The following is a 12,100-nucleotide window of genomic DNA, read 5'->3' on the forward strand; positions in this document are numbered from 1 at the left end:
GCAGACTGGAACTGACACCTGTCCATCTCTCCACCAATCAGAGCGCGACACCTGTCTGTCAACGGACCAATCAAACCCTGACACGAGCCCATCACCGTCTAAACTTTAACAAAAAAAAAAAAAAGCTTTGACGCCTGAAGATTATTATTTGCGAACTATTTGCCATCCCGCCGGAGGGACCGTGTCTCTCGTCTGGCCCGGGAATGCCTCGGGATTTCCCCTGGAAGAGCCGCGGGATGTGTGTGTGGAGACGGACGTTTGAGCCGCCTCCCGTCTCAGAGCGCCGCTTCCGAGCCCCGTCTCAGAGCGCCGCCTCCGAGCGCCGCCTCCGAGCGCCGCCTCCGAGCCCCGGGATAAAGTGGAAGTGGATGAATGGATATGTGCAATAAATAAAAGGTTTCATAATCTGTAGAAAGCACGCAGAGGTATCTTTACCAAAAGTGATGGGTTTACAGTATAATCTATGGGTTTACAATATAATCTATGGTTTTACAATATAATCTATGGGTTTACAGTATAATCTATGGTTTTACAATATAATATACCAATTTACAATATAATCTATGGGTTTACAATATAATCTACTGGTTTACAATATAATCTATGGATTTTTACAATGTAATCTATGGGTTTACGATATAATATATGGGTTTAGAATATATAATCTATGGGTTTTACAATATAATCTATGGGTTTTACAATATCATCTGGGTTTACACTATAATCTGGGTTTACACTATGACCTATGGTGAAGTGAAATGGACTCATTTACAGAAAACAGTGACGTACTTCCACATAAATACACTTAAAGAACAGATTATGTTACATATTCTATCAGACCTGTTGCAAAATTAACTTTTCAGAGCTTTTAACGGTATTACTGTTGTTGTTTTTTTTCTCATTTACCGTCTTAAGTTGTTTATGGAGGTGATTCGTGGAAGTTGAGACAATATTTAATCACTTATTTTACTGATCAATCCCCGTTTTCTTCATTACCGGTGCACACCCGCTGCTCTCTTCTCTCTCTACGTCGTTCTTCAATTTTACTTCCTCAATCGCTGATACGTGTAGGATTCTGCAGCATTGTGTATTCGTTTTGGTACAAATCCACGGCTCGTTAACGTGATCCGACACTATCCATGCAGCTCCACGGCGTTTTGTTGTGACGACGTTCACGGTGACGTCGGATCCCACCGGGCGCTGCAGTTTTTTAAAGCGGAAGTGAGTGGATTTGTTTCTTTTATCAAGTCGTTTTAGATGAAAATTACAATTTAAAACGTGCAAATTATAACAAAACGACGCAACTACAGAGCAGACGAAGAAAAATGCATCTGATTTAACACGATTTTAACTGTGTTGCATCATCATTCGTTCGCTCAGAGTTGCATTTCGATGGGCGGGGTTCGGGGGAATGTGACAAACAAAAACAAAAAACGGAGTACTCAAGCCTGGAAACTTCAAGAAGACCAATGCACACTGTGTCGCTCTTTTATTATTTTTATAAACGTTTCAGTCCCTCTTCCCTCTGACCTTCGCTCAAGGCAAGAAACAGATTATTCAAACAAACAAATCACTGAATCACTCCAAATATGACGGAGTGAACCTGATGATGAAAAACCAAGCACAAACTCTTTTTTTTTCCACAAAACGCCTCTTTTAAATCCTTCATTGTGCTCGTGTCGCTCTATAGTTAAAATCTGTGACACTCGTGGATCATTGTGTTATAATTTCCACGTTTAAAATCACAATATTCATCTAAAACGACTTAATTTGATTTGTGCGTTAGAAAACTGTGGTGTCCAATGGGAGCGGACGTCACCGTAAACGTCATCACGACAAAGCGCCCCCTAATGGACAGCCGCACGCCGCACTAGCAAGCAAGGATTTATTTATCTTTTTATTATTTATACAAAGATGGAAACGCAACGCTGCCGAATCCCACGAGTATCACCGATTAAGAAAACCGGAGAACAAAGTGCGTACGTCACAGTGGAGGCGAAAACAGAGACTAATCGGCAAAATGGCGTCTTGAAAATAAACGATTAAAGAGTAACTCAAACATTAATCACTCCAAATTCAACTTCGGTAAAGGTGGAACTATATTTTTTCTTTGCGCTACTGGGAAATTTTGTGTTTATGCTTTGTCTTTTTGATCAGGTTTAAGCGCCACAGTGTGACTCTGAAGTGCTGTACGTTTGCAATTTGTTTTCTCCCCGACAAAAAAACCCCCACGACGTCGACGAAACGTTCTGCACCGACAAAGACGTAACCAAAAGGTCGAGAAAGACGCTAACCACTGCAGAAAAAAGTTAGACTTCTGTACAAGCTAGCGAAGGAGGTAGAAGTTACGCAGCTGTAGGGGGCGCCATTACGGAATACAGGAATTTTCGGTTTGTTACATAAAGAAGGAGGAAAATAATGTGATTTTGTTTTTTAAATCTACGAAGGTTTGAACTTTGAGAGTTTAAACGAGAGAGAAATGAGAAAATGTGAACGCCTGTGTGAGAAAAGTGTATAAAGTGTGTGGTGAGGGGTTTTACAGACAAAAACAGAGAGAATAAATGTAAAAAATAAAGCTGATACTGCGCGGATTTCGCCCGTTGAGGTTTATTTTTAGAACGCGATAAACGAGGGACCAGTGTATTTGATCCACGAGTGTCAAAGTTTACGACTACAGAGCGACACGAGCGCGATACGGTTAATTTAAGGCGTATTTCAAGACTCTACAAAAACATTTGGACACGTTTATTTCGACCTAACGTCACTTCGCCGATTCCACGAGTAAACGAGTTACGGGTTTAATGAAACGCACCGCCGCAGTCTCACATTTTAATGAACACTTTAGGACTTTGTGTGGGCAGATTGATTACGTCATATGCGAATTATTTAACAAACTAATGTCGCAAAGTCACACAAGTCAAAGTTTGTTTTTGTTTTTTCTTTTGTTTTACCTGTTTGTTTGTCCTCATTTACTCTTCCACTGCAGCCGCCCACGTCTCACTTCAACTAAAACCACCACCACAACAACAAATGTATCCCGCTATGTTTCTCTCCTGCGCCGTTTCTCTCCTGAACGCCGTTTCTCTCCTGAACGCCGTTTCTCTTAACCCGCTCACACCAGACACTTTTTTTTTGTGCTTTTTGACTTTTCTTTCTTGGCGAACTTCTTTGTTTTTTTAATGGAAATGTGCTGATTTTTGGCAGAGCGACGCATCTCGTGTCTCATCTGTTTTTTAAATATTAGCCTATTTTAATTCATGCTAGCGAAAATGCTCCTTTTTTTGTTCGAGTTTGTGCACAAAACCGACCCGCCGTACATCCAGCTCTTGTACGAAGTGATGTCTAAGTTCTTAAACGGTAAACGGTCTTTTCCACGTTCGAATCGTGCAAAAAGCTCTTTACCCCAAACCTGTGGATCCTTGAATCTGACGCTCAACCGATGACGTTTACAGCAAAAAGACGAAGTTTAAATCCGTCAACTGGACAAATCGTTGAAGGAGTGAAGACGTTTTGCTGCTCGTCCAATCCGCTTCTTCAATTCCGGTCAGATTATTACTGGACACTGCCTTATATCTGTCTGAAGGAGGCGCTAACGACACTGAAACTGTAAAAAAAACTATCGTCTCCTCAACCTTTAATGGCCCTCCTTTTGTTCTCGTTTCCTTTTGTTTGCTTCGAGTCTGAGGATGAAATCAACAAAAATAGCTTCTTTAACTCTCCTCTCAAACCATTTCTTTTCTCTGGCTCAGATCTGAACTTCGGCGTCTTCAAGGGAGCGGTTAGAGTCTTTACTACGGATCGGACGTCGGCGACTGAGGGATCACGCGGACAACGAGGTTTATATCGAGAGCGGGTTTCGATATCGTCCCATGCCTAAGTTTCATTTGATCAGACAAACATAAACGGGGCTGAAGAAGGGTCGTCGGGCAAGACACGTTTCCCGACATTTTTACTCGTATAAATATGGCGTATAAACCGACCGTTGGCGTTCAAACGGACCAATTTGAGACAGTTTAGAAACATCAAAAACGATCATTATTGTCGTTATTAAAAGCTTCAGCGAGTCATATTTGCGCTTATATTTTTACACCGACACGCTTTTTTTTTATCGTCATTCCCAAAGACGCTCGTAGTTCTATATCGGACGTTTACGGCTTGGTTTTCGTGGGCTTCAACGGGAAAAGTCGCCTTACATTTGCGTTGCCCGAAATATCCATGTATTCTACGCAAAAGTACCTCAAAACAGAGAAAAAGGAGGTTCAAAAACGGATCTAGACGGGTTTGAATGTGCTAACGTTTGTACAACTCCCGTAACCCGTTTATCTGCCAAAAAAACTATCAGCGCGGAGAAATAATTGTTGCTGCTAATGTGTCACACACTCCAGGGTTTGACGACAGCACAACACGTCCACTCGGCACGAAACGGAACACAAATCACACACTCCTGGACAGATTTGGACTGAAAAGAACAAATTTATGATAAAACATCAGGAATGAAAGGACCAAAGCTAATGTGAGGCTAAAGCTAACGTGAGGCTAAAGCTAATGTGAGGCTAAAGCTAATGTGAGGCTAAAGCTAACGTGAGGACCAAAGCTAACGTGAGGACCAAAGCTAACGTGAGGACCAAAGCTAATGTGAGGCTAAAGCTAATGTGAGGCTAAAGCTAACGTGAGGCTAAAGCTAACGTGAGGCTAAAGCTAATGTGAGGACCAAAGCTAATGTGAGGCTAAAGCTAACGTGAGGCTAAAGCTAACGTGAGGCTAAAGCTAACGTGAGGCTAAAGCTAATGTGAGGCTAAAGCTAATGTGAGGACCAAAGCTAATGTGAGGCTAAAGCTAACGTGAGGCTAAAGCTAATGTGAGGCTAAAGCTAATGTGAGGCTAAAGCTAAAGTGAGGACCAAAGCTAATGTGAGGACCAAAGCTAATGTGAGGCTAAAGCTAATGTGAGGACCAAAGCTAAATGAGGCTAAAGCTAACGTGAGGCTAAAGCTAACGTGAGGACCAAAGCTAATCTGAAACTAAAGCTAACGTGAGGACCAAAGCTAACGTGAGGCTAAAGCTAATGTGAGGACCAAAGCTAAATGAGGCTAAAGCTAACGTGAGGACCAAAGCTAACGTGAGACCAAAGCTAACGTGAGACCAAAGCTAACGTGAGACCAAAGCTAACATGAGGACCAAAGCTAACGTGAGACCAAAGCTAATGTGAGGCTAAAGCTAACATGAGGACCAAAGCTAACGTGAGACCAAAGCTAATGTGAGGCTAAAGCTAACGTGAGGACCAAAGCTAACGTGAGGACCAAAGCTAATGTGAGGCTAAAGCTAACGTGAGGACCAAAGCTAACGTGAGGCTAAAGCTAACGTGTGTGAATATCGACATGTACAGGCTTGTGTGTCTGTTTTTGTGCTTTTTTCTGTGTCATTTTTGTGCGATTCATAAAAATACACATGTTCAAATACGGATCATGAGCTGAGACGTTGTTTGAGTCAATTAAACCACAAAAAAAGTTTGAAAAAATACGATTTCTGATGTACAAAAACGTGCTTGAGTCCCACAACGTGACTTTTCTGAAAGATTGAGAGTTAAACCTGAAAACACAAAACTAAACGTGTTTTTTTGGAATGAAATGAACGTACAAATCAGAGTACGGGGCACAAGATGGATCAAAAAGCACATAATGATCTCCACAGAGGGCACTTTATAGAATTATGCTAATGCAGAGCGTCGCTGTAAATGTGAAGTGCACTCAAGTATCCCACAATGCACCATAAAAGTGAGACGGCTCCTCGGCGGGTTTTATGTGACGGGTAAAAACTATTATGACCCGAGTTTAAAGACACTTAATGAGTCAAAGGAATGTTTAGAAACGGAGCTTTATTTTGAAATTCGGCTCCTCGGGCTTTTATTCTCTTTGATTCGTTCATTGTTAAAATTGCGTAAAAAAACGATGATGGAGTTAAATTAGACGGAGCTGAAGAGACCCCAGAGCCAACGACGTTTATGTGAAGCACTTTAGTCCCGCAGTTTACTCCACAAACACCAACACGTCTCATTCTGCATAAAAACTGATAACCCTGAAATGTCCCCGTGTGTCAGATGCCCTCCCTGTGTGTCCATGTGGTCTTATGGTGCGTTTTGACCAGGGCGTCAAAAATGTGTTGGACGCCTCTCGTCAGACGCCTTTACTCGAACGCCTCTACTTGGACACCCCTAATTGGACACCTCTACTGGGACATCTCTAGTCGCCCCTGGTTGGACGCCCCTGGTTGGACGCCCCTGGTTGGACGCCTTTACATTTGAGGCAGACACCTCCGATGAGCGTCATAAATACTTGAGAAAAATACTTGACACATTGTCCAGGGCGTCCGTTGTCCAGCGGCGTGTCTGGGTCTGTGATTAGCCGTCATGCTAGCTGGTGAGCGTCGCAGAATTAAGTCGCCGCTCGTTCGTACCCGACGTCTTTCTACCTTTTCTGGATAATGACGTCGCTACATCAGCCGAGTCTGCGACGCCATAAAATTCAGCTTTTTCAACTCAGACACTTTGGACGAGGGAACAGAGCGTCCGACGCCCGGACGCTCAAGACGCGCCGCGGGAACACAGAGCGGCCGAGACGTGTGTCAGATGCCCTCCCCGTGTGTCAGATGCCCTCCCCGTGTGTCAGATGCCCTCCCCGTGTGTCAGATGCCCTCCCCGTGTGTCAGATGCCCTCCCCGTGTGTCAGATGCCCTCCCCGTGTGTGATTCTTGTCGTTTGTCAGCTCCGTCTTGTCATTTCTTCTGGACGTGTTTAAAATGTGAACTTTGTGAACGAATCTCAACCAACGTCTGTCAGAAAAATCACAATTACATATTTTTCTCCACATCTCTCTCCCTCTCATCTCTCCTCCTTTCTTTTTCTCTTCCAACCCTTTCTATGTCTCTCTCCCCCCCTCTTTCACTCTATTTTTTACTCTCTTTCTCTCCACATGTCTCTCTCATTTTCCTCTCTTCCTTATTCCCTTTCTATTTCCCTCCATCGTTCTCTCTCCTCCTCTCTCTCTCTTCCTCTCTCCTCTCTCTCTCCTCTCTCTCTCCTCCTCTCTCCTCTCTCCTCCTCTCTGGAGTGTCGTGTCATCAGATCTGTGATTGGTTTGTAGAACTAATGTTCCACACTGTTTGTTTGAATGAGTGAGATGTGAGTGAAGCATTTACACAGAAGAAGAGAAAGAGAAAGAGAAAGAGAAAGAGAAAGAGAAAGAGGAAGAGGGAAATATTCTACTGGCAGGGACCTGTTGTTATGGTTACTATGGTTGTATTAGTATTGTATTATTGTGTATCACGTGTATAGTGTGTAGTACTGCAGTATTTGCAGTATTTGCAGTATTTGCAGTATTTATAGTATTTGCAGTATCTGCAGTACTTGCAGTATTTGCAGTACTTGCAGTACTTGCAGTACTTGCAGTAGTACTCACTTGTGATGCCTGATGTCGGGCAGGGACCTGTTGAGTGAGATTCTGTCGCTGACGTAGATGTTGAAGCCGTTCTCTCTGTAGGCCTGGTCCACTCTGTCTGCGTCGCTCAGAGGGAACGCCTTCCCCTGCTCGCCGTTTCCTGAACACGACACGTCAGTGTTTATGAAGGACCTGACACAGCTCAGGAATTCTGATGATTATTACTACAATTTTACGGCGGTTTCACAGATTTGAAATGTACAATAGAGTCTGTCACTATATCGTGGTTCACCGTTCGTGGTCTGGCTGTTTCACGGATTTTTTTTGATCAATTTTTCATGCTTTTGTTTTTTTTCCAGTGTGTAAACGTGCACTGTGTTCACACAAATTTACATAAACGTTGGATCGCAGTGTGACTCTGAAGTGCTGTACGTTTGCGATTTGTTTTCTCCCCGACAAAACCCACAATGTCGATGAAACGTTCTGCACCGACAAAGACGCCTACGAAGGTTTGAACTTTGAGAGAGTTTAAACGAGAGAGAAATGTGAGAAAATGTTAACGCCTGTGTGAGAAAAGTGTATAAAGTGTGTGGTGAGGGGTTTTACAGACAAAAACATGTAGAATAATTGTCAACATCCTCGCGCTGGATTGGCTCGTCGGTTGCTATGATACTCACGGTCGTAATTCCTAATATGAAACTCGGCTCTGAATTAGCCGCTATAACTGCTAGCCTGGGTTAGCTTCATTTGACTGTGGACAAGTTGAAGTTCTGAACCTGTTCTGGCGGCGTCCCGTTTGATGGCGTCGAGGTCGTGCCAGTCGATTCTCCGCGCTCCAACTCCGCCCACAGGAGAGTCTTTGGCCACGCGATTCACCCCCTGAAACAAAACAAAACAAAAAAACAACTTTAATTATCGAGTAGATTTGAATAAAAATCTACTGAGAAGAAAATCATGTTAAGTTCAAGACGAGAGATGATCATTTAATTTAAGTTTTAACTGAAAATAAAACGACTGGATTAATGTTTACCGGTAAATTAAACTGAATAGAACATTTATAATTTAACCAAAAATGTTTCAAAGTGTTAAATAAAAGCCTCAAACACCACAAAATAAAACAAAACCGACTATAAAACGACTATAATGCAGTTACATCCTCAAAAACACACAAACTGGAGTTGTGTTCCGGCGCGTTAAGCTGCTACTTGAACGTGACTGACCGATCAGAGGAGCGGGCGGGCGGTCCGTGGTCCGTGGATCTGACACTCGACCGATCATATTTACGTCAAAAGTGGGATTTTACCCGTCAACCTTCAGATCAGCAGACGAACGCTCTACCAACTGAGCCACTGTCTCCTCAACATGACAATCAAACAGAATTTTACATATGTCGCAAATGGAATCATGATTACAGAAAATGCCAAAAGCAAACAGTAGGGCCATTAAAGGTTGAACAGGACAAGCCAGTAGGACTATTAAAAGGTTGAATAAGGCCATTAAAGGTTGAGCAGGGTGAGCCAGTAGAGCCATTAAACGCTGAATAGCGCCATTAAAAGTTGAATAGGGTGAGCCAGTAGGGCCATTAAAGGTTGAATAGGGCCATTAAAGGTTGAACAGGGCAAGCCAGTAGGACTATTAAAGGTTGAATAAGGCCATTAAAGGTTGAATAGGGCGAGACAGTAGGGCCATTAAAGGTTGAATAAGGCTGAAACTGGAGACAACAGATTTTTTTTTTTAATTCCAAACTCCCGACTTCTTAAATCTGCATCTTATACGACACGTAAAGCGTGTAAAACGTATAAAACACTTTTCACACTGACGTCTTTGAGCTCCGGCGGCGGCGGCGGCGGGCCTCCCTTTGTGCCTCCCTTTGTGCCTCCATCACCGTCACACCACACTCCTCACACCGGGTTTATTCGACCCACGTGCACGCCCATGTCTACGTGCGCGCCCGCCGCCCCCGGTCTGCCCACGTGCGCGGCCCTCTCCACGTGCGCGGCCCTCTCCACGTGCACGCCCCCGGTCCGGGCCGTGGGCTGAATGTTGATGCGGTGAATTCAGACGGGACCGCTGTGTTTTCCATTTTCTCCACACACAAGCTCTCAATTAAAGGATCATAGCACAGACGCTTGAACACGACAAAACGAGGCAATTAGTCGCTCAGATCAAATACCACGACGATTAATCACATCTGACAAAGCAACTAGTATGGAAATTTACCATAGACACCACCGCTGTCATCCCCCTATTAAGAACTGGACGGAACGAAGAGGAAACGCCGTACGGGATAAACGGGACGGTTTGTGGGCATTAAAGGGGAAGTTTTCTAGCGGGGAGGAAGGGGAGTGGCACATCACTTGCTTGTCTCCATGGAGATGCTTTTACTTTGTCTGGAATGTTCCGCAGTAAAGCATTAAACCTGCATTTATCCAATTACATGACTTTTTTTCTAGAAACATTTTTCATTCGTTTCTTACTATGAGCCCGCCTCTCGGATCAGTCCTGTAACTCCACTGCGTGACTCCGTGGAGAAGTTTAATGCCATAAAGTGGAACATTCCAGGCAAAGCAATGACATCTCCATGGAGACGAGCAGGTGATGCGTCCTCCCCCTTCCTCCCCACCAAGAAAGTTCCACCTTTAATGACAAACCGCCCGGTACAGCGGCAAAACAGAAAACAACAGGTAAAATGACTCAAATGAATTAAACTCATTTGTGTTTTTAATGATCGAGGTCGAGGATTTTTATGAAACACGATACTCTTGAGTTTCTTTCAAAGCAGGGTCATTATGTAATTACAGTTAAATATAAATAAAATAAAATAAAATAAAATAACTGAAGGCCGTTTACAACGTCTTAAATAATAGAATATGATGAGACTCAACATGTAAAAAGCTTCACCCGTCCCCTGAGTCCCACTGCTCCGACCGACAGACGGACGGGTCACAGACGGACGGGTCAAAGACGGACGGATCACAGACGGACGGGTCAAAGACAGACGGGTCAAAGACGGACGGGTCAAAGACGGACGGGTCAAACGCAGAGACAAGAAAGACTAAGTTGGTCAAAAATATGGTTAAAAGCTGAAAAAAGACGATTTAAAACTGCAAAATGTAAGTGACCATTATGTGCTCCATGTAGGATGTAGTAGGACGTAATAAAAATGCAGTAGTGATGCAGTAGGATGTAGTACAATGCAGTAGGATACAGTAGAATACAGGATGCAGTAGGATGTAGTAGGATGTAATAAAAATGCAGTAGTGACGCAGTAGAATGTAGTACAATGCAGTAGGATTGCAGTAGAATGTAGAAGTGATGCAGTAGAATGTAGTAGGGATGTAGTAATGATGCAGTAGAATGCGGTAAGATGCAGTAGGATGTAGTAGAGATGTAGTAGGGATATTCTAATGATGCAGTAGGATGTAGTAGGATGTAATAAGATGCAGTAGGATATAGAAGAATGCAGTAGGATGCAGTTGTGATACAGTAGAGATGTAGTAATGATGCAGTAGAATACGGTAGGATGTAGTAGTGATATTCTAGTGATGCAGTAGGATGTCGTAGGAGGCAGTAGGCAGCAGCCATCAGTGCTATGTATGAGGACATTGTCAAAGTGTTTAAGTCAAGTGAAACTCGCCACAAAACAAAATCTAAAGACGGACGGCCGGGCTGGAATGTCCATGTGGCTGAGTTTTAAGGCACGAGAGGCGGGAAGACCAAGATGTAGGCCTGTGTACGAACAAAAGCGGGTCGCAAATGCTCCGTATAAGTTTGCCTTGTGTTTTATAACCAAGAGCGGACTCGTTGGCCAGAAAACTCTCTCTCAACAACACGTTTGGCTTTTGGAAAGAAGTAAAAAAACACGACTGTCGCTAAAACTGAGGACGTGTTGGAGCTTTGGCGTCAGCACTTCAGTAGATTATTTAACTGTGTTCAGAGCCTTGTGTTGTGCCTGATGTTGTCCATGCAGATGTAATCCTGACACATCAAGTCCTTAAAGTCGTCACCAAACTGTCTAATAATGAGGCCAGTGGGCAGGACGCCGTTTCAGCAGAGCATTTAGAATCTGCACGTGTGAGGTTAGAGGTTAGCGCCGCTGCTTCCATCTGCCTCACGGGTTTCCTTATTCGTGGATTTTTACCTGACTGTTTGTTAACTGTACTGTCCCTGTCATTAAAGATAAAACTGGAAAAGTTGGCAGCTCGAACAATTACAGATCTATAGCTGTGGTCAGTATAGTGTCAAAAAATATTGAATTAATCTTGCTGGACAGGATCTCCCACTGTATTAAACCCACAGACAATCAGTTTGGGTTTAAGGCTCGTGTGTATATTTGCTCTAAAAGAGATTATTGACGAATACAGGAGGCAGAACTCATCAGTTTTTATGTGTTTTTTTAGATGCATCCAAGGCATTTGACACCGTGTGAACCGAGTGAATCACCGAAAATTATTTATGAAAGTCTCCAATGGGGTTAGACGAGGAGGAATCCCGTCCCCAGTTCTGTTCAACTTGTTTTTAGATGAACTGCATAAAGCTCAAAAGATGTAAAACTGGACGTGTGGCTGGGAATCGTGTCTTTAATCATTTAATGTTCTGCAGACGACGTGGTTGTGTTTAGTTCGAGCTCCGAGTTTGAGTATGACATCAAGTATAACGTAACTAAGA

The 12,100-nt window shown here is 43.4% G+C and overlaps 1 protein-coding gene across 2 annotated transcripts in view; it reads right to left on the bottom strand.

Annotated features, from left to right (window-relative positions):
- LOC117381576 (polypeptide N-acetylgalactosaminyltransferase 10-like) overlaps positions 1–12,100 on the bottom strand; it is a 131,084-nt gene that overhangs the window by 45,514 nt on the left and 73,470 nt on the right. For both annotated transcript variants that reach the window (XR_008648940.1, XM_055226636.1), the window contains exons 2-3: positions 8,209–8,311; positions 7,454–7,592 (exon numbers count right to left, since the gene is read on the bottom strand). Coding sequence is in view for 1 of the 2 variants with exons in the window: in XM_055226636.1 (XP_055082611.1) it covers positions 7,454–7,592; positions 8,209–8,311 (242 nt within the window). In the remaining variant the exon portion in view is untranslated. The remainder of the gene's footprint in view (positions 1–7,453; positions 7,593–8,208; positions 8,312–12,100) is intronic.

The sequence above is a fragment of the Periophthalmus magnuspinnatus genome, chromosome 14, assembly GCF_009829125.3.
Source record: "Periophthalmus magnuspinnatus isolate fPerMag1 chromosome 14, fPerMag1.2.pri, whole genome shotgun sequence".
Taxonomy (NCBI): domain Eukaryota; kingdom Metazoa; phylum Chordata; class Actinopteri; order Gobiiformes; family Gobiidae; genus Periophthalmus; species Periophthalmus magnuspinnatus.